Source organism: Erinaceus europaeus, chromosome 13 (assembly GCF_950295315.1).
Source record: "Erinaceus europaeus chromosome 13, mEriEur2.1, whole genome shotgun sequence".
NCBI classification, from domain to species: domain Eukaryota; kingdom Metazoa; phylum Chordata; class Mammalia; order Eulipotyphla; family Erinaceidae; genus Erinaceus; species Erinaceus europaeus.
Genome location: NC_080174.1, coordinates 66,728,710 through 66,754,991, shown reverse-complemented (window position 1 = coordinate 66,754,991; position 26,282 = coordinate 66,728,710). Strand labels below are relative to the sequence as shown.

The 26,282-nt window shown below is 41.3% G+C and overlaps 1 protein-coding gene across 2 annotated transcripts in view; it reads left to right on the top strand.

The window, feature by feature from the left end:
* The first annotated feature begins 106 nt into the window (after positions 1-106).
* Positions 107-26,282, top strand: part of CAP1 (cyclase associated actin cytoskeleton regulatory protein 1) — a 36,223-nt gene continuing 10,047 nt past the window's right edge. The window contains exons 1-4 of one of the 2 annotated variants that reach the window (XM_016190001.2): positions 107-254; positions 19,402-19,523; positions 21,329-21,429; positions 23,477-23,554. In XM_016190001.2, the coding sequence (XP_016045487.1) occupies positions 19,412-19,523; positions 21,329-21,429; positions 23,477-23,554 (291 nt within the window). In that variant the 5' untranslated portion in view covers positions 107-254; positions 19,402-19,411. Of the gene's footprint in view, positions 273-19,401; positions 19,524-21,328; positions 21,430-23,476; positions 23,555-26,282 lie in introns of both variants that reach the window. The other variant, XM_007527079.3, reaches the window with a different exon arrangement.

Here is a 26,282-nt window from a genome sequence, read left to right as displayed (position 1 = left end):
TGGGGGCGGGGCTTTTTCTACGCACACCCGGGGACTCGCGAAGACCCTCTCTTGCGGGCGTGGTAAACGGGGGGCGGAGTCACGAGCCGAGCGGGGCGACCAGATTTCCTCCCCCATCCCTCTAGCCTAGCGTTTCCAGCGGCCGTGCATTTCCGGTGGGGGTGCCGCGCCCAGTGAGGGCCCGGAAGTGGGTCGCGCGAAGATTGCTGGGCGGTTCTTGCCGGAAGTGGAGAGTGGCTGATCGCAGTCGGGAGGTGAGGCAGAGCTCTGAGGTGAGGGTGTGCTGCACGGCAGGGGCTGGGGGGTCCACAGTGCGGTCTCCTGGCTGCTGACGTTGTGAATGGCCTTTGTGGCTCTTATGCGTGAGGTGGACTGTTCTGTGGGGCCCGAGGCGAAAGCCCTCCGTCTGACCCGGGATCCTGGGCGCGGTCTCTTGAGGTGGGGCCAGGGTGACCAACCGAGCCTGGCTCTGCTGTGGAAGCATCTCGGCTGAATTTCTCAGTCCCGGCTGTCAGCCTCAGCAGACGCCCGATCCCTAAGGTGCCTCGACGGAAAGGAACCTCTGAAGACCTTGCAGTCTTGCCTGTCCCCCCACCATGTCCCCGTTGCACGGATGGGCAGGTTGAGGGCAGCAGCTGGTCCAGGGTGGAGCTAGTGAGGGAAAGGATCGGAAGCGAGAGAGAGTTCCGCTTGAGATCCTGCCCCTCTTCCTTTCCCCAGAACTTCGCTGTGTCTCCGAGTGGTCTTCCGAGTGGGCAGGGCAGTTGCAGGGATACCCACATCGTGGAAACTTTGTTTTCGAATGCGGTGTTTGACGTGCCTGGAGGGTTTTAAAAAGAGGGAGCAGGACTGTGGGTTTGTGTTCAAGTTACCCTTCCCTTTCTGCACAGTCTGTTCTTCTGAAGTCAGGTTAACTTTATTGAAGGTGTTGCTAACTTCCGCACTTGAGATCAGGTGACTCGTTGGTTTGTTCTCTTCCTAGGCTGCGAAGTATCTGTCGTCGTAGATGCTTTATTTAAGTTCTCTGAGCCTCACTTCTCTCTCTCCCCATCTTTTCAGTGGAGATCTCAGTTCACCTCGTAGGGTCATACTCGGTATAACACATTTATTGTGTTTGTTCCGTTAGGTATCCTGTTATATCCAGGGGATGTAGTTTTGGGGAAGAAAAACCAAGCTCGATCCTGTCCTCCTGGGGCCAGTGGTGTTTAGAATACTTGAGGAGTACTTGTAAATGCGCAGAACATTGGGAAAGAAGAGCGAGCGGGTGCTGGTGAAATATGTGACAAGGGATTGAGGGACTTTCCTTCTGCAGAAGCAGAGTTTGAATGTTTAAAATCAGTGTTGAGGATGAATCGGAAGAGCTTGATGAAGAGGGGGAGAACTAATGCAGAAGTCAGTATCAAGAGACTGGTTGAAGCTCTGTGGGGCGATCGCTGTTCAAGTAAAAAATGGGGTGGCCCAGTACATTCATCATTTACCAAGCATTTATCGATCCTATATCATGTCAGGCACTGAGACATTTGGCTTTGATGAGCAAGAATACAGTTGTTCTTAGGAAGTCAAGAAATTCAATAATGGCTTATGATATTGTGGTGCTTTGTAAACAGAGGGCTATGAGAGAAGAGAAGGAATACCTGAACCAGCATTCTAGCATTCTCAGAAAAGGAAATGGAAGACAAAATCTTGCAGAATTTTATTAACCATATGTTGAAACAGGAAAAGGAATTTCCAGGCAGAGCAAAAGTGCATGGCCATGGAGTCATGGAAAGGTGACTAGTTTAGTGTGCCTGTAATTCCAGGGTTGCTTGGAGAAGTTGAGGACATAGAAGTGGTGAAGTCAAATACTGAAGGTCCTTGTAAACCACACTAAATAACTTAGGTCTTACCCTAAAAGCCATGAGGAGGTTTTGAAGGATTTTTAACAGAGAGAAAATAATGTGATGGAATTTAGGTTTTTGAAAGTTCAGTCTGTTCAGTAGGAAGGGACGTAATGGGGAAGTAGACTGGTGTTTGGAAGCTACCATTATAGACAGTAGCAGTGAGGAGAGGAGGGAGCAAATTTGAGCCATATTAAAAAGATGGAATATTTAGAATTGGAGAGTGATTGTGGGAATGAAGAAATAGTGTAGGAGGGAGTCGGGCGGTAGCGCAGCAGGTTAAGCGCAGGTGGCTCAAAGCGCAAGGACGGGTGTAAGGATCCCGGTTGGAGCCTCCAGCTCCGCACCTGCAGGGGTGTCGCTTCATAGGCGGTGAAACAGGTCTGCAGGTGTCTTTCTTTCCCCCTCTTTGTCTTTCCCTCCCCCTCTTTGTCTTTCCCTCCTCTCTCCATTTCTCTCTGCCCTATCCGACAACAACGACATCAATAACAACAACGATAAAACAACAAGGGCAACAAAAGGGATTAAATAATAAATATTAAAAAAAAAAAACAGTGTAGGAAACTGGCTCGCTTTCTTGCTTTGGGAATTGAGTGGTACCATTTATCAAGAGAGTGAGAGAAGGATAGGTTGGGAAGTTTGCATAGAAAGAAAATAAACACATTTTGAGTTTGAGTCGGTTGCTGCACACCCAAGCAGTTATTTAATATAGAAGGTCTCAATTAGAGAAGACAGCAAGAGTGAAGATATGGAGGAAGGTAGGGGCTATATTGTCTAGTGAAGCCTGGAGCCTGGAGTTTGTGATAGAAGATAAGGCCAGAGGGAGGAGGGAAAAAAAATTGGTAGATAGCTGCCAGGTTGTGGTGGGTCTAAAGTGTTCAGATTTTATTCTGTGACTGGCAATTAGTGTGTCTGAGTTGCTGAGATTCAGCATGAAGACATTTCTATAAGGATTTCCTATATTTTCCTTCCTTAAAAATAACTTCATCAATCCGGTGGACATAATTTATGTCTCTGGAATTTAAGTAAGTTGGTAGCTGTGAACGTACATTGTTGAGCACAACCTGTCATGCAGATGGCAAGTGGTGGTATTGTTAAAATTTAGTCAAGTCTTTTTTTTGCTTTGAGGTTAGCTGTTAGCTTTAGGGTGATCTTTTTTCTCATTTATACATTTGTTTAGTTGCATTTTTTTTAAACTAAGGATTGAGACTTTAAGGGAGGGGGGCAGGCAGTGGCGCACCTGGCTAAGTGCACACATTATAGTGTGCAAAGACCCGGGTTCAAGCCTCTGGTCCCTACCTGCAGGGGGGAAGCTTCACAAGTGGTGAAGCAGGGCTGTCGGTGTCTGTCTCTCACTCCTTCCCTCTCAATTTCTCTGTCTTTATTCAGTAATAAATATATAGGGTTTTTTTTTTTTAAACTTCCTCCTTTCACTTCTGTGGAGCACATAGTTAAAAATTCATTTTAATTGAACTCCCTAAGATCTGAAATCTGAGGCCTTCAAAAACACAATGTACCCAGTCCTCGTCTTCTATTTGAATTATTGTCAGTGCCTTTACTTTGTGCAACCCTTGCTTTTGTACCTATTTTTCAGCTTCTTGCCAGCCACAATCAGACTGATTTTATTTTTTTTATAAGATTTATGTATTAGTGAGAGAGAGAGAGAGAGAACATGCTACAGAACCACCGTTTCTCTCTGGTACATGTTATGCCAAGGATCAAACTCAGGACTTCATGCTTGTAAGTTTAGAACTCTAGCCATTGTACCACCTCCCAGGCTACTGTTTTATTTTTAATTTAATTTTTATTGGGGAAACTCAGTTTTACAAGAAAAACTGCTATTTTAAAAATAACCATCTTCATCATGTTACCTCTAGCTGACTTCATATTCCCAAAGAAGCCAAAACTCCATTGTCCAATTAAATTTTCTACAATCAAGCCCGTCCCTAATCATTGGATGGTACATATTGGTACATATTGGTATTCTAACTGTAGAAGTCCAGAATTACTGCATTTTGTGCTTCCCTTTTTCTCCTGATAGTAGAACAGGGGTTCTCAACATTGGCACAGGTGATGTTTCCGTCAGGATAATTCACTTGTGAAGTTGTCTTGTGCATTGCAGCTTTTTAGCAATATCTGTGGCCTCTACCTATTAGATTCCAGTAATATTCCCTCAGTTGTAACAACGAAATGCCTTCACACATTGCCAGATGCCTCTTGGAAGACAGCAGTACATCCCTGGTTTAGGACTACTGCATTTAGAATTATCATAGCTATGATTGTATGATGCGTTATCTCACCAGCTAAGTTCTCTTGAGAACAGGCTTTATGGTATAGTGGTGATCTGCAGTGGATGAATCAAGAATTATTTCTTCAAGGAATTCCTGGGTGGTCTTTGAAAACATGTTCTTTTTTTTTTTCCTCAGAGTATATAATCCTAATAGATATCACTGATTAGGCACTTACTGGAAGTTAGGTTTATGCTGTTGATAGTGTAAATCAGCAGGTTTGTTTAGTCCCATTATTAGGGATCTATAAATTCTTGTTTTGTTCATGTTGCCAGCATTTAGACTTTTTGGATTGGTGGACCATATTTTTCATTTATTTTAAACTGTGTATGGTCTATTATGTTAATATTCAGTGTTTATTTTGATATTAGTTTCACCTTCTCTAAATACAACTACAACATTCATCATGAAACAATTCTTCCATAAGGATCCCGGTTCGAGCCCCCGACTCCCCACTTGCAGAGGAGTCACTTAACAAGCGGTGAAGCAGGTCTGTAGGTGTCTATCTTTTCCCCTCTGTCTTCCCCTCCTCTCTCCATTTCTCTTTGTCCTATCCAACAACGACATCAATAACAACAATAACTACAACAATAAAAAAATGATATGTGATTGATATGTGGAGTGTTATAAACTAATATTAACCACACTGTAATAGTAATCATTTTGTAATATATACCTATGAAATCAAAAGCTTATATGCTTGCACTCTGTTATGTCAGTTATATCTCTGGTAAGCTGGAAAAAAAGAAGCTATTTGTTTCTGGTATGTGATCATGTAAACCCAACAAAAAGAGTCTAAGTCCTTCAGCTACAGTGCAGCATTTATTTGCCTTGTGCTACCAGACTTGTCATGTCAAACTTTTCCATCCCACTGGAAAATAGTTTTAGTTAAAATGTTTAGTGGAAAAAGTGAGCTTGCTATTTGGGATTGTTTTTGTCTTTTTTTCTTTTTTTCTCCAGAGGTCTTTACATTTCCTATATTTTAAGTTATTTATAGACTCACAGTCACAGATCTTTTTATATTTCTAGTTGTGGCTGAATGGTGGTTAGGGCCAAATGCCATCCTTGAATTTATCTTTACATGAGAATGGGAAGTACTGTTATTTAAGGCAGCCACCCAACTGAACTCAGCCAGTGCAGGTTTTCTTTCTACTTTTTAAAGATTTATTTATTTAGTCAGAGAGAGAGAGAGAGAGAGAGATGCAGACCAGAGCACCACTCTGTTGTATTCAGTGCCAGGCATGGAATTTTGGTGCCACACAAAATGCAAGGAATGATCTCTATCCATTGAGCCACTTCCCCAACTGAAGTTTTCTTTATATACTAGAATGTGATTTATTACAAAAGAAGTTTGCTGCATGCTCTTATGCAGCTACTTTGTAGTATTCCTTAAGTATCAGAGGGGAACTTACAGTCATGTCAGGTTATCTCCCCTAGATTGTAGAAATTAGTCCCTATGTCTATAATGGCAGCATGTATGCTATTTCTAGCTTTACTCACTACTGGAGTTTGAGATAGAGGGCCATCTTAACCAAGGGAATAGGAGACAAGTACTGATATTGGGTTGGATTGCTTCCATCCCTAGAAGACAGGCATTTCTTTCTCTTTGAATCTAAACCTCGGGTGGCAGTGACTCAAGCACTAAATGTCATTGGTTTCATCAGAGAAACCAAATGCTTAGGGAAGAACAGTAGCCCCTGATTTGGGTTAGATTTAGATGACATCTTTAATGGGCCAATGTGGTATCTATTCTTTGGTTTCTAGGTTAAACCAGACAACTTATAAGTGTCTTTTATTAGCCTGTCTAGGTTTTGCTTTGTGCTTTGTGTTACATTAGAGCCTAATGATAAGACTTTTTATATTGTTAATAGAACTAGCCTTATAGCTTAGTGGTAACTAGAGATATCAAATGGATCTAGGTTTTTTGCTTTTCAGTATAAAGAAAATATATAGATATGTTAATTGTCCAAAATCTCATCACTCTGATGTGACAAATAACAGTAAAACTTGTGTTTTCTTCAAACCTTTTCCATAGTGCACCTAGCTGTTGCCCTATATTTAGAAGTCTAAGCTTCTGTTACGTTGAGCAACTTCATAGTTATCATTTTTTTCCTACATCAGGGCTATTTCTTTAATATAACCTTACAGAATTAAGCATAGAATTAAAAAGCTAAGTCCTTGGCCCAGAAGGTGAAGCTGTGAATGAGTTGGACTCTCAAATAATGAGATCCCTAGTTCAGTTCCCAGCAACAGAAGTGCAGAACAGTGTTTTTCTCTCTCAGAGAGAGAATCACAGAGATTCTCTCCCCTCTCCTCCCCTCATTAATCTTTAAGCAAGCAAACTAAAAAGCCCACCAGCAGCAGTGGTATTGGACAAGCTCCAGGCGCCAGCAAGAAAAACAAACATTAAAAAAAAATCAAGTCCAAAAGGAGCATTTTGAAGCAGACCAATATGTCTGTTACAGTATATACACTTTAATTATATAGTTGCTTTGTCTTCAGTTTTACTCAATAGTATAACTTACAGGAGTAATTGCCAAAGCAGAAAACTTTTTAAGCAGAGCCATTTCCTCCTCAAGTTGAAATTCACAGCACATACACACACACTGTATTTGTATAGAGACAAGAGTGAAGAGAGATAAAGAGGGGGGGAAAGAGACAGAGACATGTACTGCTTTATAACTTGTGAAGCAGGTGGGAACCAGTAGCTTGAACTGGGATCCTTGCACACTGTAAATGTGTGCTCTCAACTAGGAGTGCCCCCACCCAGCTCCTTATACCACTTTAACTACCTGGTGAGATGAGACAATAATGGCAGGAGTAACTTGGTTCCATTTACTGCTGTACAACTTCCTTGACAGTATGAAGGAATTAGGTGTTTGAGTTGTTAGAATGATGAAGCAGTTTTATCAGGAATCACTACCCATTTCTGATACATACATTTTCAAACCACAAAAGAAATTGCTGGTGAATCAAGCCAATGATATTCATCCAAGAGTTTATCCATTCTTGTGACTTAATGACATTTCGTTGTTAAAACTTGCAGATACTTATTTCCAACTTTGATCCTTTCACAAGCTTTATTTCTAACTACTTATTGGACATTTCCCCTTGGAAACTTAATCTTTTCTTTAAAATCTATGTATCCAAATTGACCCCAAAAGACCAAAACTGGAACATGCCAGAAGCCTGTTTCAGCCTACAGCATCATCATTATCTTAGGCTTCTGAATTAACAGTTCTGGAGTCATCTTTCCCTTCTCTGAATGCTGCTATGCTCATTAGTCAGCAGGACACAGTTAATACTTGTTCTGTGTTTAATGCACACTTGTTTTGTGTGACCTCCAGGGGCAGAGCTAAGAGCAGTGGGTGGAAATTACAAGGAGGCAGATTTTGCTCCCAAATAAGGAAGAATTTTTAAATACTCCCCAAAGTATTGGACTCTCTACATTGAATGCATTTTAACAGAGGTTACCTAGTTGCTGAAACTATTGGAAGCCCTGTTTGGTATTTTTTTACAAGATGATTTCTAGAATCCCTCCTAAGGCTGAGATCTAGTGATTTAGTGAAGGTAACTTCCTTAGGGCAGAAAAACTATTCTGCTTCCCCCACCACCACCACACACACACACACAGACTTAATTCAAGTTCTACTTACTTGCCTATAAATGGTTATTTGTAGGTTACTTTTTTTTTCATTTAGTTTTTATGTGATTTGATAGAAATGTGGGTTTTATTTGAAACACTAGAAATTTATAAAGTATTCTTTTTAAAAATCTTACTGGATAGAGACAGCCAGAAATCGAGAGGAAGGGATAGATAGAGAAGGACAGAAACAGAGAGACACCTGTAGCCCTGCTTCATCACTGGTGAAGCTTTCCCTCTGCAGTTGGGGACCAGGGGCTTGAATCCAGGTCCTTACACATTGTAACATGTACACTCAACCAGGTGTGCCACCACCCGGCCCCTAACACTTCTTTGCTTAACATGTTTGTTATATCAAATTCAGATACTGAATTCCCTCAAGCCTTGCATCCCTACCAAGACTCCCCTGCCTCCTCCCCCCCTCTCTTTTAAAAATATTTACTTATTTATGAGAAAGAACCAGAGCACCACTATGGCACATGCAGTACTGGGGGTTGAACTTGAGACCTCATGCTTAGAGTCCATCACTGTACTACCTCCTGGCCCACTAGCATTTTCCCCCATGAAACTGAATGTTCTATGTAGATTAACCTGTTCACACTTTCTGCACATGATCTCCCCTTCTTGCTTTTGATGCTCTGGAATGCCTTTCTTACCTTCCATCAAGATACCCCACTTCCCCCTTAAAACTAGACTACTTTCAATCCTCAGTGGTTTCTTTTAAAATAATGTAGTTTTTTTGGTGGGGAGATAGCATAATGGTTATGCAAACAAGACAGTCATGCCTGAGGCTCCACAAAGTCCCAGGTTCAATCCTCCACACCACCATAAGCTAGAGCTGAGCAGTGAACTGGTGTTTCTCTCTGTGTCTCTTTATTTGCATCTCTCTCAAAAGTAAAATAAATATTAAAAAAATAAAAATAAAATAGTGTTTTTGTACATAATATGTTAGTGGGTATACTTTCTACTGTGTGTAAAATAAAAGATTTTTCTTAGAAAAAAAATGTAGTTTTTAATTGTGTATGTGTCACCCAGACCTTGTGTATGTGCGATTTCACCACTGTGGGCTCACTATTTCATTCAAAGGAAAGACAGTCAGAGAGACAGAAAGGCACCACAGCACCTGCCATTTGCTGCTGAGGCTGAAGTTTACACTGCATGTATGGCAGGGCAGGTGTCCTACCTGGTGAGATATTTATTCAGCCTAAAGCTATTTGTACTATGTAATTAATAATCATACAACATGCTGTGAAGAAAAAAAAATCCTGAGTGGGCTGGGAAATGGCACAGTGGATAAAGCATTGGACTCTCAAGCACGAGGTTCTGTTTTCAATCCCCAATAGCACATGTGCCAGAGTGATGTCTGGTTCTTTCTCTCCTCTTATCTTTCTCATTAATAAATAAAATCTTAAAAAGAAAAAACTGACATATAGACTGATAGTTTAACTTTTCCTTTTTTTTTCTTTTTAAAAAAAGTTACATAATCTGAAGTAGGTCTTTGTTTTTTAAGATTATAAAGGAGCAAAATGGAGGCTGTAAGAAACAGCGTCACTTTAGCAGGTTGGACGACAGGGATCGAACTCAAAATCACATGTGCTTGTACTTTGTCCACTTCAGTGCTTATCTCATTGATGTTTCTTTTTTGTTAACATTCCCAGTGATAATGAAAGCTCCTGGAAGGCAGGGACTGTGTCTTCATTTCTTCAGTAACCACAACAGTGCTAAGCTCTTCCACTTTATTAGCAGTGTCTGCATGCTGGGCTGTCCATGGTGCTTCCATGGGACTGGGTGGTAGGAAAGAGTAGGAGGTAAATGGCTAAAATGCCATATTTAGCTTACAGTGTGCAGTGGTGATATTTCGCACTTGAACTGCATTTTTTGTTAGTGATTTAATAATGATTGACAAGATTGTGGGATAAGGGGGGTATAAGTCCATATAATTCCCACCACCAGAGTTCTGTATCCCACTCCTCCATTGGAAGGTTCCTTACTATTTATCCCTGTGGGAGTCTGGGCCAAAGACCTTTATGGGGTGCAGAAGGTGGGAGATCTAGCTTCTGTAATTGCTTCTCCGCTGGACATGGGCGTTGACAGGTGGATCCACACCCCCATTGAACTACATTTTAAAGCTAGCAAAGTGACTCTTGTACTCCTTTGATCTTTATATCTCTGTGTGCTAGCTAAGGAGCCATTAAATGACATCCTAAAGTTACACAGTTAGTATGTAATGCAGTTGGGACTCCTTAGACATGTATACTTAGGATTGCCTCTTTTGAAAGTTTTTGTGATGAATGCTTAAGTAATTGGGAATTAGTTAAGTAATTGGGAATTATGGAGGCGTCCATGGAGTTCTATTGTCAATAAGAAATGTCAAGGAGCTGGGGTCGGGCGGTAGCGCAGTGGGTTAAGCGCAGGTGGTGCAAAGCGCAAGGACTGGCATAAGAATCCCGGTTGGAGCCCCCATCTCCCCACCTGCAGGGGAGTCATTTCACAGGCGGTAAAGCAGGTCTGCAGATGTCTATCTTTCTCTCCCCCCTCTCTGTCTTCACCTCTCTCTCCATTTCTCTCTGTCCTATCCAACAGCGAACTACATCAACAACAACAACAATAACCACAACAAGGGCAACAAAAGGGGGAAAAAAAAAAAAAGGCCTCCAGGAGCAGTGGATTCATGGTGCAGACACCGAGCCCCAGCAATAACCCTGGGGGCAAAAAAAAGAAAGAAATGTCAAGGAGCAAGATTAGGCTGAGTTGGAGTTTTCTACTGTGGCAATTCTGTATTTTTTTTTTAATCCCCTTTTAAATATCTTTCTTCCAAATGTGTCATCTGTCTTGAATATAATTGAAAATTATGGTCATTATATTACATTAATCCCACAACAAAGGGGGGGAAATCATGTTTAAAAAAAAGAAAGAGAGAAAGAAAGAAAGGAAGGAAGGAAGGAAGGAAGGAAGGAAGGAAAGTATGGTCTCCGTAGAGATAATTGAAAGCTGCCAGTAATGAGTAAAGATACCATAGAGACTTTGAACTCACCTGCTGGGCTAGGCAACTAGTGAGGGCTTGATGCTGTGATGAATAACATAGTCATTTAATTGCTTAAAAGCCAGGTAGAATGATTAGAATACTCTCAGACTAGGATTTAGAAAATTCTGCTGGAGGCTGGGTGGTGTCACACCTAGTTGAGTGCACATGGTACAGTGTGCATGGACCCAGGTTCAGGCCCCTGGTCCCCACTTGCAGGGGGAAAGCTTCACCAGTGGTGAAGTGGTGCTGCAGGTGTCTCTGTCTCTCTCCCTCTCTGCCTCCCCTGTCCTCTCAATTTCTGGCTATCTGTTGGTATGCATGAGACCCCTTCTGTTTCATTTGGTTTAAATCCCCCCTGCTTAACACTATTCTATTTACATAACCACTTCATTCTATTTATATAACCGCTGTTAACAAGCACCTCCCTCCAGGGCATTGGTTCAATCCCCACTGTTTCATGATATGTTTTTCCTCCACCCCCCCCTCCTTGTCACACTCTGATTGTCACCAGTCACTTTTCTCTCCACCCTCTCTATGTCACACCCTGTTTCCACCCTACTTGTCAAGTATATATAAAGACAGCATTGTGAGTTTTAGAGTACTTTACCTTTAGTTTAGCTCAGCTTGGCTTAGATTGTGCTGCGTCCTGCATGAATAAAGAGATACTGCCTACAGCTCAACTATGAGTCCCTGGTCGTCTGTTACCTGCCCGTGAAGCCAGCCTGGCGGAAACAACCTAACCCGTCGAAAACGACATATGGCGCAACAACGTGGGACCAGACCTGCGCAACTCCCAGATAAGTGAAGACTTTGCCTACCTATGCACTATGGTCTTCTCTTCTACTTACGAAGAGGTTTGCCAAAGCCTCTACTGTTTCATTATGAGACAGTTTCTCTGTCTCTGGAACATTTTACTCTGGGCCACATTTCGGTTCCCTGACCGGGAACTTTGGTTTCTTATGACCGGGATCATAGAGCTTGGGAGATGCAAGGAGATTTCTCCTTGGACTTTCTGGATTCCCTCTCTCATGTTTCCCGAGGAAAAGGACTACATTTCGCTCCAGGCCATAATTTCGTTCTTTATGACCGTGATCGTAGACCTTGGGATATGCATGGGGATTTCCCCTGGAACTTTCTGGACTTCTTCTCGAATGTTTCCCATGGAGAAGGACTACTCTAATCTGAAGAACATTCTCGAGTACCCTGGCAGTTCCCAAGTATGGAGACACGTGGATAGTTCTACTCTCCTGATTGGATTCTTTCTTCGATGGGAAGACGCTTTTAAAAATGGGTGCCTGAAGCAATCCAGCAGGAATAGTCAGAAACACCCTAAATGGAATTTCGAGGAGCTTTTTGAACTAGGTCGCCCTCCGGGGATTCTTAATCCTACATGGTGAGATCTTGATAATCTGGTTCAAGTTGCGTTTCATAAGAGAATGATTTGAATGACTGAATTTTTGTTTGACATTGACTTAAAAAAAAAAAATGCTGGACGCAGCCATGATTTCTAGAGACATCCAGAAACAATCCAAAAAATTGTTTTTTCCTCCTTTGATTTCTCTTTTACGTCTTGACATGAATCTGCAACGTTTAATCCTGAAAACTGTGTGAGTTATGGGTGGGGCAGATAGTGCAATGATTATGTTAATTATTCTCATGCTTGAGGCTTTTAACTGTGGTTCTTCTGTTTACCTTTCCACATTTTATTGAGTTTAAACTGTTTAAACAACCTTAAAATCATACTAGAAAGGACTTCCAATTATAATGGAGTTATCAATTATAGTAAACTTCTAATCTGCTACAAGTTTTGTTTGACAAGTAAGTGAATTTCAGCTGTCAAGTCTTCACATGAAAAAGCATCTACTCAAATGGAATTCCCGGAAATCCATTTGGACCCCTGTTCTCTGACATCGCCCCCGGAAACCAATAATGTGACCTGGCACAACCTGAAGAAACAGATTCACAGACTCGAAAGCTCACTCTCTACAGAAAAGCAGAATTCTGGTGGCCAACATTCCCCATCGAGACAGACGTGCAGCGTTTCATCCTCCGGCATTTTCTTCTGTGGTCAGCTACTTTGGACTGACACCTCCATCGGACTTACTGGTACACACAGCTGTGTTTCTCAAAGACTAACTTCAGCCAATTGCCTTGAGACTTTATAGACCATGTCCCCTCGCCTGCAGGCTCTGTCCCAGAGGCAGAAAACTCCCCCTCCTTATTAGGTTATGCCCACAGAGGCATGAAGCGCCCCAAGAGGCAAGAGATGCCCACAGAGGCAGGAAACGCCCTTTGAGGCAAGAGATGCCCCCAGAGGCGTGAAGCGTTCCCAGAGGCAAGAAATGCCCTTTCACCTGCTAGGCCTTGCCCTTTGAGGCAAGAAAAGCTCCACTTGGCATCACACTGATTATTGCTGCTCGCCTATTTTGTTTTCCATGTCTTATGCCAGTTCTTTTGAAAACGCCTGTAGGATATACGTTTCTGTTCACCCCACAATGGCCATTAGTTAAAAAGAAAGGGGGAATTGTTGGTATGCATGAGACCCCTTCTGTTTCATTTGGTTTAAATCCCCCCTGCTTAACACTATTCTATTTACATAACCACTTCATTCTATTTATATAACCGCTGTTAACAAGCACCTCCCTCCAGGGCATTGGTTCAATCCCCACTGTTTCATGATATGTTTTTCCTCCACCCCCCCTCCTTGTCACACTCTGATTGTCACCAGTCACTTTTCTCTCCACCCTCTCTATGTCACACCCTGTTTCCACCCTACTTGTCAAGTATATATAAAGACAGCATTGTGAGTTTTAGAGTACTTTACCTTTAGTTTAGCTCAGCTTGGCTTAGATTGTGCTGCGTCCTGCATGAATAAAGAGATACTGCCTACAGCTCAACTATGAGTCCCTGGTCGTCTGTTACCTGCCCGTGAAGCCAGCCTGGCGGAAACAACCTAACCCGTCGAAAACAACAGCTATCTATCCAATAAATAAAGATAATAAAATGTAAAAAAAAATTTTTTTTCTGCTTAAGGCTCATGTTATCTACTCACTGGTTTTTGATGTCTGGTAAACTTATTTATAGCTTTTGTCAGTTTCTTTATTCTGAATATGGTGATTAGTATCTTCAGAACATATCAGAAGTACTTTAAGTTTCAGAAGAAGCGTCAGTTAGGTGATATTAAAGCACTTGGCAACTATAAGGGAGGAATATTATTATATATTAGATATGAAAAAGTTTCATATAAAACAGAGCAAATACTACTCTGGTACTTGTATGTCTGATGCTGTTAGTTGAGCTCATTTCCCTGGCTCTTGGGGTATTATTTCAGTTGCTATTTTATAATCCAGTAAATTGATTTCCTTATGTTATTTGGTTTGTAGATACTTATAGCAAAGTGATTTGTGCCCCAAAAGGCAGCATTTATGTGAAAGATGGGAGTGCTTGTGAGATCCAAAAAGGCAAAACATTTGAAACCTTTTCTTCCCTAATTTGACAGAAGAAATGGCGAGATTCACTATTAAATGAATGATTTAATTTTTTAAAGATTTACTTATTAATGAGAGGGAAGGAGGAAGAGAGAGAGAACCAGAGTATCACTCTTACACATGAGATGCCAAGGATCAAACTTGAACCCCATACTTAAGAGTTCAATGCTTTATCCACTGTACTACCTCCTGAGCCACTCAAGTAAATTGTTTTAAACAATGTGGTAGAGAATAGTGTATAGTGTTACGGAATTGCGTCTTTGGAGGTGATACCTTAGCTGAGGCTTAGTGGACAAGTAGAATTCTGGAGAGGGGGCAGATGTGAAGGAAAAGCATACTGAATTGGAAAAGTTTTCTTTAGGAATTATACTGTAAGGTCATGCCAGGGATTAAACCTAGAAATCCTGGGGTCGCAAACATGAAAATTCAGTTGGCCAATTTGAGGTGGAGGGAGCAACCACAGTGTAGATAGCATTATAAAGGCTCAGAAGTAAGAGAAAACCTGTCTGAAAATATAAGTACACTTAAGTTGCTTAGTGTGCAGAAGAAAGGTGTGGCTAGTGACAGAATTGGAAGAGTAGTAGAAGATAAAACAGCACCAGATTATGGAGACCCAGATTTGTACTTAGTACTCTGAATGTCCTGGGGAGTAGTGAACAGTAATCATAATTCTGGTCACATTTAAGAATTACTGTAATTAGCAAGGTCATTGCAGTAAATGAGGCACAGTCATGACCTAATTTTTGTCAATTAGAATAAAGGCAAAGGGCATCTATTCTTGAAATACATACCCCTGCCCAGAGCCTATAGATTTTGACAACCGATTAGATTTGCTGAAGGAAGATAATTTAGTTAATGATTATGAAATCCTTACTACTTTTCATGACCTAGCCAAGCACTTATATGTGCCCTCCTCATTCTCACTGTACCCATTTGGAATTTGTACTGTCATTGTCCTCATTATACAGACAAGGAAGATGAGGTTCAAAAAGTTTGGTACTGCTCATAGTCACGGAGCCCCTGTGTGCTGTTATTTTAACTTGTGATCTGACTTCTCTAAAGACCTCTTTCCTAACCACTAGATTATATTGCCTAACAGTTTACAGTTTACTAGCTTGGTTAATCAGGCAATCACTGGTATTGCTGAATAACCAAGATAATGAAGGAAAGATGATAGATTCTCTGTTAAACATTTCTGTTTGAGGTGCCTTTGGAACATGCAGGTAGAGATATCTAGGAAATGGATCCAAAGCTCTGAAACAGGCCAGGCGGTGGCACACCTAGTTAAGTGCACACATTGCAGTGTACAAGGTTGCATGTTCAAGCCCCTGGTCTCCATCTGTAGGGGGAAAGCCACGAGTGGTAGAGCAGGGCTGCAGGTGTCTCTGTCTCTCTCCCTCTGTCTCCCCCACCCCTCTCAATTCCTCTGTCTCTATTCAATAATAAATATATAAAATTAAATTTAAAAAAGCTCTGAATCACAATAGAATGCTCCGGACTAGCTGGTACTAGCTGTGATAATAGTAGTTGAAGATTTAGGAATGAATTTGACCTCCCATAGACTGTGACTTTGTACATACTTGTTAATTATTTATATTCTTTATATGAGGAAAAAAAGAAAACATTATGTTTGTAAGTTCCAAGCTCTACTACTGCAGCAACAGCCTGGTTCCAGGCTACCAGCTGTGATTGACATTATGAGGAGTAACTCATGATAAATTAGAAGCAGTTAAAAAAATGATTTTTATTAATGAGAGAGAGACCATGAACCAGAGCACCATTCTGGCACCTGTGATGCCAGGGCTCAAACTCTGGCCTTCATGCTTAAAAGTCCAGTGCTACTGCCTCTCAGGCTGCATGACTGTGTACTCAGAAAATAAAATAAGGTGAGAGAGAGAGAGAGAGAGAGAGAGAGAGTGTGTGTGTGTGTGTGTGTGTGTGTGTGTGTGTGTGATTCCTTAAAAACAATTTTTTAAATTGCCACCAGGGTTATTGCTGGGTCTCGGTGCCAGCACTATGAGCCCACTGTTCCTGGTGGCCATCCCCCCCCCCCTTTTTTTTTTTTTTAGTTTTGGTAGGATAGAGGGTAATTGAGAGAGAAAGGGAAGATAGAGAGGGAGAGTGAAAAAAAAAAAGGTGGGAGTGGGTGCTCGAACCTGGGTCATTGCATTTGGTAATGTGTGCTTAACTGGATGCACCACTGACCAACCCAACTCCTTCAATTTTGAATATTATTTCCCATAGTATTTCAAATTTTACTCTTATCTCCAAGCTGAATATGCTAGGTAATGTGGAATGTTGTGGTAGAATAAGATTAGCTGCGTAATAGCCTCATTGTCCCTTTTCATTTTGATTATATGAGAAAGAACTGTAACTTGTTTGGCAGTGAAACCCTAACAAGTAAAATACAGAAAAGTAAGAAAACACATTTCTTGGAATTGTATTACTAACTTTTTAAGGTTGGTAGGTGTGAGGGGCTGGGTAGTGGCACATCTAGTTGAGTGCGAACATTACCATGTGCCAGAACCCAGGCTTAAACTCCAAATCCCCTCCTGCAGAGAATAAAGCTTCACAAGTAGTGAAACAGTATTGCAGGTGTCTTTCTCCCTCCCATATATAAATTATACATATATAATTTATTTATATATATTTATATAAGCATATACACATACACATAATTATATATATAATTTATTTATTGGATATATATATAATTTATTGGATAGAGACAGCCAGAAATTGAGAAGGCACTGTTTCACCACTTATGAAGTGGTGATGGGGAAGGGGTCTCAAACCCAGGTCCTTGTGCATTATAACATGTACACAATCAGGTGTGCCACCACCTGCCCCCTGTGTCTCTTTATTTTTTTAATATTTTTATCTTTATGAGAGAGAAAGACACCAGAGCACTGCTCAGCTGTAGCATGTGGTGGTACTAGGAACTGAACCTGGAACCTAGGCACCTCAGGCAGGGAAAGTCTTTGGTGTAACCATTCTGCTCTCTCTCCAGCCCTATCTCTCTCTTTTTTTTTTTTTAACTTTTTTTAATTTTTTAATATTTTTTTCCCTTTTGTTGCCCTTGTTTTATTGTTGTAGTTATTATTGTTATTGATGTCGTCGTCGCTGGATAGGACAGAGAGAAATAGAGAGAGGAGGGGAAGACAGAGAGGAGAGAAAGATAGACACCTGCAGACCTGTGAAGCGACTCCCCTGAGGTGGGGAGTCAGGGGCTCTAACCAGGATCCTTTTACCGGTCCTTGCGCTTTGTGCCATGTGCACTTAACCTGCTGCTACCGCCCGCCTCCCCTATCTCTATTTTTATCTCACCCTCCCCTCTCAATTTCTCTGTTCTATCAAATAAAGGGAAAATTTTTTTAAAAAATTAACAACAAATATTGATAGGCTTCACCAACTCTGTCAGCCTTTAGAGAAATTTATAGCGTGTTTCCATGTTAACAGTGGCTTCAGCCTATAGCATCCATTGTTTATAATAGAATGTGTTTTATAACAGAATGGGTGGTGCCTATTAATAGAAGGTAGCTTGGGAGTTCGTTGCATTCCCTGCCTTTCCTTCTGAGGTTTCTAGAGTGTGGTGGCTTGTATGTGAGTCTGTCCCTGCACAGTACCCAGAATGGAACAGGGCAGCTATTTAGTGATGATGGCATAACATAAAGGAAAGTATGTTGGCTGCTTCTAGTCTATACTCTGTGATTAGAGCAAAGATTTAGAGGCTCTGCTACTTCTCCAGGTTGAGAAATGGAAGGGTTTATCTGCTTTTTCTGTACTTTTCCCTCCCCCTCTCTTTCCGTTTCTACTCCCTCCTCCCTCCTCAGCAGTATTCCTAGTGAGACACTAGGCCCAGAAAAACTTAGAACAGAATGAACAGAGGTGCACAGAAAATAATGGAACAAGGAATTATACTGTCTTTATTTTTTCTGCTACTTTTCCTCTTCCACGGGAATGGCAATTTATTGAGATATTCTGATATATTCGTATTTAGAGAATTTGGTCATTTTAGACAGCTTCAAAGAGTTCATTCAATTTCAGTTACTTGAACTAATTAATTTCTTACTTATGTATTGGACAAAGAGAAATTGAGAGGGAGAGGGAGTAAGGGAGAGAGATACCTGCAGTACTATTTAGCTGCTTGTGAAGCTTTCCCCCTGCAGATGGGAAATGAGGGCTTGAACCTAGGTCCTTGCCCATTATAGCATGTGTGCTCAACCAGTCGCACCACTACCCAGGCCCTTTTTTTTTTTTTTTAAGATTTTATTTATTTTATTTATTTATTTATGAGAAAGATAGAAGAGAGAGGAAGAACCAGACATCACTGTGGTACATGTGCTGCCAGAGATTGAACTTGGGACCTCATACTTGAGAGTCCAATCCCTTATCTACCACACAGCCCTTACTTTACTTTATTGATAGGACAGAAAGAAATTAAGAAGGGAGAGAGAGAGAGGGTGAAAAAAAGACAGCTGCAGCTGTGCTTCACTGCAGGTGGGGACCAGGGGCTTGAACCTAGTTTCTTGCACCTGATAATATGTGCATACCACCCAGTCCCCCAATTAATATTTTTTTAAAAAAATTACTCACTTTTGTTGCCCTTGTTGTTTTATTGTTGTAGTTATTATTGTTATTGTTATTGATGTCGTCATTGGGTAGGACAGAGAGAAATGGAGAGAGGAGGGGAAGACAGAGGGGGAAAGAAAGATAGACACCTACAGACCTGCTTCACCGCTTGTGAAGTGACTCCCCTGCAGGTGGGGAGCTGGGGGCTCGAACCGGGATTCTTAAGCCGGTCCTTGAGCTTGGTGCCACATACACTTAACCTGCTGTGCTACTGCCCAACTTCTCCCCACCTGCAAGGGGAATATACTTTTTAGAGAATACTTTTCCTGGGTACTTATCTTGCTTACTAAGGCCTGTATGGTTTTTCAAATATGCTAAGCTATTTTTCGTTTTATTTTACTATTAAATGATTCTGTTCCTTAGCATTGGCGCCCTTTCTACCCCCCTCAACATTATTTTCTCCTTATGTGCTATGTATATTAAAACAAATGACAATCTGTTTCAACAGGTGGTACATTATGGCTGACATGCAAAATCTGGTCGAAAGATTGGAGAGAGCAGTAGGCCGCCTGGAGGCAGTATCTCATGCTTCTGACATGCACTGTGGGCATGGAGACAGTTCTTCAAAAGGTAAGCAGTATGCAGCCTGCCCAGCAAGATACTTTGAGAGAAAACTCAGTGCCTTGACTAGAGATTTTCTATAATGTATTCTCTCCCTTGGAGCTAACTTTCCAAAATGCTTCACACAGATAATTTCTCTCCTGTCATTGCTGTTAACAGATAAGGGAGGAAGTGACTTGTGCAGGGAGGTCTGTGGTTAAGTTATTTTAACACCAGAACTTCCTGTTTGTCATATTTCCTGTTCTTTCTTCAGCAGTATGACTCCAGTGTAAACCAAATGACAAGTAAAATTTAAATTTCTTCAAGTGATGGGCATGTCATTCATTTTATACATATAGTTATAGGCTCTTATACATAAAAGGAACTTTGGGGAATCATATTATTTTTATTCTATAGGTTAAAAAAATTAAGCTCATAGAAGAAAATGAACTTACAGTTCTATTAGTAGTAGTACTGTAGCAAAAGTCTAGGTTTCCTGATTCCAGGTCCAGTATTCTTTTTTTACTGTATTTAAATTTCCTTTTAAGATTTTATTTATTTATTACTGAGAAAGATAGGAGGGAGAAAAAGAGAACGAACGAACCAGACATCACTCTGGTACATGTACTTCCAGGGACTGAACTTGGGACCTCATGCTTTTGAGGGTTCAATGCTTTTATCTATTGTGCCATCTCCTCGACCACTGTATTTAAATTTCTTTAATTTTATTTATTTCATATGCGATATGGAGACAGTTTGTGTTCACGTGAGAGAGAAATAACTAGGTCAAAGCACCATTCCTGGTACATATGGCTCTGGGTATTGAACAGGAAGCTTTAGGCATGCCAGGTCTGGCACTCTGCCAGCTGCAGTGTCCCCAACCTGAAAGTGCCTTTTAAAGAATTGTCCTTCTGATAGGCTGGGAGTATGGATCAGTCTACTAATCCCTATGTCAGCGGAGAAGCAATTACAGAAGTCAGAACTGCCAGCTTCTGCACCCTAAAAAGAACTCCCATACTCCCAAAAGGGCAGAGAATAGTGAAAGAAGGAGACTAGCCGGTTCTGAATCCCAATTCCACCAGGATCCCGAAACATTTGTCATCAGGAATTTTTTTTTTTTTTCCTCCTCCAGGGTTATTGCTGGGCTTGGTGCCTGACCCATGCCACCGCTCCTGGAGGCCATTTTTTCCCCCCTTTTGTTGCCCTTGTTGTAGCTTCGTTGTGGTTATTATTATTATTGCCCTTGTTGACGCAGTTCGTTGTTGGATAGGACAGAGAGAAATGGAGAGAGGAGGGGAAGACAGAGAAGGGGAGAGAAAGATAGACACCTACAGACCTGCTTCACCGCCTGTGAAGCGACTCCCCTGCAGGTGGGGAGCCGGGGGCTCAAACCGGGATCCTTATGCCGGTCCCTGCGCTTTGCGCCACATGCACTTAACCCGCTGCGCCACCACCCGACCCCCAGGAATTTTTTTTTTAATACCATTACTGGAAGGGAAGCAAATCTAGAAAATACCAGAGGAAGCCAGGCAAGGTTTCTCTTATCTGAGAGAGAAGAGGAAATTCAGAAGTAATAACAGGTATAGGTGTGACTTAGAAAGGAAACCAAGGCAAAGCTATAGAAAAAATAAGCCAAAAGATATATAGCTAGATAAGTAGAGATAAATAATTATAAAAAGTCAGCCCATATCTGAGACCTAGGGAGAACTAGTGCAGTTTCCAGTAGAAGGGATGAGGACCCAGAACTCTAGTGGTGGGAATGTTATGGAATTGTATTTGTGAATCAATCCTTCTGATGCATAGCTGAATCTCTGTGGTATGTTTGTCTTTAACAGGAGCAGCTCCATATGTGCAAGGGTTTGATTCACTGCTTGCAGGTCCTGTGGCAGAGTACCTGAAGATGAGTAAAGAGATTGGGGGAGATGTGCAAAAACATGTGAGCATGTTTCACCCTTTTCCCCTCTTTTAAGGATTGATGACTTCAATTTCTTTTTACCTTTGATTCTCAATTTGAGACCCTGAGAGGCTTCTCACTCTCTCTTCTCTACCTGTATTTAGCAGCTCATCCTGGACCCAGAAACTATTCCTTAGGTTTTCCAGTGGCCTCCCTCCCCCCCCAGTTTTTATCACACAGATAGTTTGCTTGGTGCATAAAACACAGCTCAGTTGGTCTTTGCAGTGAGAACATGTTTCATCCCAAAATGTTACATAATCCAGCCCAGAGTAGCTTATTGAAAGGAGTCATCCACCTGACTTAGCATTTATAAAACTCTGCTAGTCATTACATATGCTAATATGGGTTATTTTCGCACTTAGCCCACAGCAAGAATATGAAGTAGACAGTGACAGGTGCCTCTCTACCCACTCCTTTTATGCACTGCCTCCTACATTGTTACCACCACCCCACACTGATAAGAGGTTCTGTCTCTCTGGGATTCAGAATCTTCCTGCCAGTTAACTAACTGGTCATTTGTAAGCAGTAACCAGTTATAGGATCTTTAGGACCCTTCAGCAAGACTGGCTACTTGTTTATGGAAGATCTCTTTTCACCTCTTCTCTACCACCTGTCAGTAATAGTATTAATTCTCAAGTGGGACTGGGACTTAGAGTTGCTTGGTCATGCATTTTACTTTATCTTTAACATCTGAAAAGATTTTAAGATATATATATATATCACTTGCATATTTTAAAATGCAAAACCAGAAACACTAGATTGCCTACTCTGAATTTTTACATTTTAGTAGTTGCTTATAGCCTCATATTTCTGAAACTTTTTTACCATGACCCTCAGTAAAAATATTTGTAATTGAGATGTGTTTCAGAAATAGTATTTAGCCTACTTGTACTGCATTTTTTTTTCACTTTTTACTTGAAAATTTCAAAGTGATATGCTGTACTCACTATTACATTTAACTTCAGAAAGTGCTGGTTACAGCTCACTAAGTTGATTTAATTAGTTTATGTGAATGGATCACAATCCAACATTTCAGAAACAGCTCTAACCTAAATGAGTAAATATCTTGTGACTTTTAGGCAAAAATTAGCTCTTTGACTTTTACTCCTACCACTAGTTTTTGAGAAAAACAGTTGTTTTCCTTTGGTAATAAGAGGTAGGAAACTTTTCTCTGTATTTCATATGAAATTGTTCATATGCATAGTTGCTGATTTAACTTCATCTAAAAACTTGTTCTGATTTCCTTTGTATTCAGTTATATTTTTTCAAATTTTATTATATTTATTTATTTTAAAGATTTTATGTATTTATGAGAAAGACAGGAGAGAGAAAGAACCAGACATCACTCTGGCACATACGCTGCTGGGGATCGAACTTGGTACCTTATGCTTGAGAGTCCAAAGCTTTATCACTGCGCCACCTCCCGGACCACATCTTTATTTATTTATTTATTTATTTATTTATTTATTGGATAGAGGCAGCCAGAAATTAAGAAGGAAGGGGGAGATAGGGAGAAAGATGGGGCAGGGGTAGATAGCATAATGGTTATGCAAAGAGACTCTCATGCCTGAGGCTCCAAAGTCCCAGGTTCAGTGCCCTACAGCACTATAAGCCAGAGCTGAACAGTGCTCTAGTATAATAATAAAAAAGAGAGAGAGAGAGAGAGGCACTTGAAACACTGCTTCAACACTCACAAAGCTTTCTACCTGCAGTTGGGGACCAGGGGCTCAAACCTGGGTCTTTGCACATTGTAGCATGTACTGACATGTGCACTCAACTAGGTGCACCACCACCCTGCCCTGTATTTATTTAATTTAGATGCAGATTCCTAATTAGTTTCAATAGGAATGGTGATGTATGTAATTTTGCTATCAGCTCCTGAAATCTGGAGTGAGTACCTGAGGAGAGCAACATGAAGGTGCCTAAGGTTGCTACCAGCGTACATGGAAGTGGAGGTTTCAGGTTATTCTTATCAGGACTTCTCAGTTGTAATGTGTCATTGATAGCTGAATCTTCTCCTTCCCGGCAGGCGGAGATGGTCCATACAGGTCTGAAGTTGGAGCGGGCTCTCTTGGTTACAGCCTCTCAGTGCCAGCAGCCAGCAGGCGTAAGTTCACTACTGATTTAGTCTTGTTCTTATGCTCAGGATAAGTTTTAAGAGGTTTCTGCTAAGCTAGCATAGTATCCTAAAATAGACCTACTAGGCCTGTGTATGTACATTCTAAGTCCCAGAAGTAGAGTCAGATTTTAAAAGCCTCATATGGGAATATGCCATTGAGGATTAAGCTCTCCGGGCTTCTTTTCTGTCATTTTGCCAAGGACTGTTGTTGCTTTGGGGACTTTACTCTCCTAATAAACTGCTTTTGGTTTGTGCTTTGTTTGTTTTCTGTTGTTTTGTTTTGTTTTGTTTGCCTCTTGGCTGAGCCCAAATTAATCACATTGTCCCTTGGGTCATAGAGTGATTCTTGGGGGTTGGGCAGTGGCACACTGAAATAAGCACACATAGTACGAAGTGCAAGGACTCGCACAAGGATCCTGGGTTAAGCCCTTGGCTATCTGCTGGGGGGGGGGGTCACTTCACAGGCGGTGAAGGCAGGGCAACAGATGTCTCTTTCTCTCTCCCTCTCTATCTCACTCTCCTTTCTCAATTTATCTCTGTCCGATCCAATTTAAAAAATGGCCACCAGGAGCAGTGGATTCCTACTGCCAGCACCAAGCCCCAGCGATAACCCTGGAGACAAATATATATTCCATTCTTGGAAATGGGTAGATAGCATATTGGTTCTCATGCCTGAGGCTACAAAGTCCCAGCTTCAATCCCTGGCACCACCATAAGCAGTACTCTGGTAAGAAAAAGTAAATTATAAATAAATGAAAGAATGATTCTCTTCCTTCACTCTCTTCAGGTCTTAGTACTGCTGTAAAGATCCTAGAACTGATGTATGTCTTTCCCCTCCTTCACCAAATGGTCTTCTCCTACCCTCCCTCCCCCCCCTTTTTTTTTTTTGGTGCATGTGTAGGTAATCATTCTGGGTCAACTTTTTCAGATAGAGACAGCAGGAGAGAGAAAGATACCATAGCACTGAATTTTCCTCCTTTATAGTAGAAGTCAGGCTTGAACATAGACCATATGCGTGACAAAACAATCTAGGTAAGCTAACTTGTTCACCCTAGAGCATCTCCCTTTAAACACTTAGCTACCTTAAAAATTTATACTGCCTGGAGCCAGGTGGCGCAGCAGGTTAAGCACACATGGTGGAAAGCACACGGACCAGCATCAGGATCCTAGTATGAGATTACAGTTTGAGCTCCCGGCTCCCCACCTGCAAGGGGTTCACTTCAAGGGCAGTAAAGCAGGTCTTCAGGTGTCTGTCTTTCTATCCCCCTCTCTGTCTTCCCCTCCTCTCTCCATTTCTGTCTGTCCTATTCAACAACAACGACAGCAATAACACCAATAATAACAATGATGATAAACAAGGGCAACAAAAGAGAAAAAATTAAAAAATAAATTAAAAACAATTTATACTACCCTATGACCTTTCAGTTCCTCTCCTGGGGATATATCCTAAGGAACCAGACATACTCATCCAAAAAGATTTGTGTATATGTTCATAGCAGCACAATTTGTAATAGCCAAAACCTGGAAGCAACCCAGGTGTCCAACAACAGATGAGTGGCTGAGTAAGTTTTGGTATATACACAATGAAATACTACTCAGCTATTAAAAATGGTGATTTCACCTTCTTCATCTCATTTTGGCTGGAGCTTGAGGAAATCATGTTAAGTGAGATAAGTCAGAAACAAAAGGATGAATATGGGATGATCTCACTCATAGACAGAAATTAAAAAACAAAATCAGAAGGGAAAACACAAAGTAGAACTTGGACTGGAGTTGGTGTATTACACCAAAGTAGAGGACTCTGGGGTGGGAGTCGGGCAGTAGTGCAGCAGGTTAAGTGCACGTGGTGCGAAGCGCAAAGGCCGGCGTAAGTATCCCAGTTCAAGCCCCTGGCTTCCCACCTGCAGAGGAGTCGCTTTACAGGCGGTGAAGCAGGTCTGCAGGTGTCTTTCTCTCCCCGTCTTCCCCTCCTTTCTCCATTTTTCTCTGTCCTATCTAACAACAACGATGACATCAATAAGTACAACAATAAAAACAAGGGCAATAAAAGGGAAAATAAATATTTTTTAAAAAATGACTCTGGGATTGAGGGGAGGGTTCAGGTCCTGGAACATGATGGCAGAAGAGGACCTAGTGGAGGTTTAATTATGTGGAAAACTGAGAAGTGGGTGTGTGCATGTATAAATGATTATTTTACTGTCAACTATAAACCATTTATCCCCCAATAAAGAAATTTTAAAAAATTAATACTGCCCAGGATTGGGTAGGTGACTTAGTAGAGTGCACATCTTGCCCTGGGTTTTATCTCCTTTACCACGTAAGATGGCAGAGTGGTGATCTGGTCTTCCTTTTAAAGTAGGGGGGGAATTCATGCTGCCAGCTAAAGTGAATTAGGAAAAATTGCTTGGTTTATTCAAAGACTCAGCGGTTTTTGTTTCTTCTAGGCTTTCCTAGGCAGAGAGGTGATAAAATAAGATTTTCTGACATATACACACACACCACACTCTTAATATGCCTAAATAAGATAAAAATAGTGGTCCTTAAACTGGGGAATGTTATGCATGTACAAACTATTGTACTTACTATTGAATGTAAAACATTAATTCCCCAATAAAAAAAAAAATAGTGGTCCTTAAGGTGCAATAGCTAAAGTATTGGACCCTCAAGTATGAGGTCTTGAGTTTGGTCCCTGACATCGCATATGCCAGAGCGATGC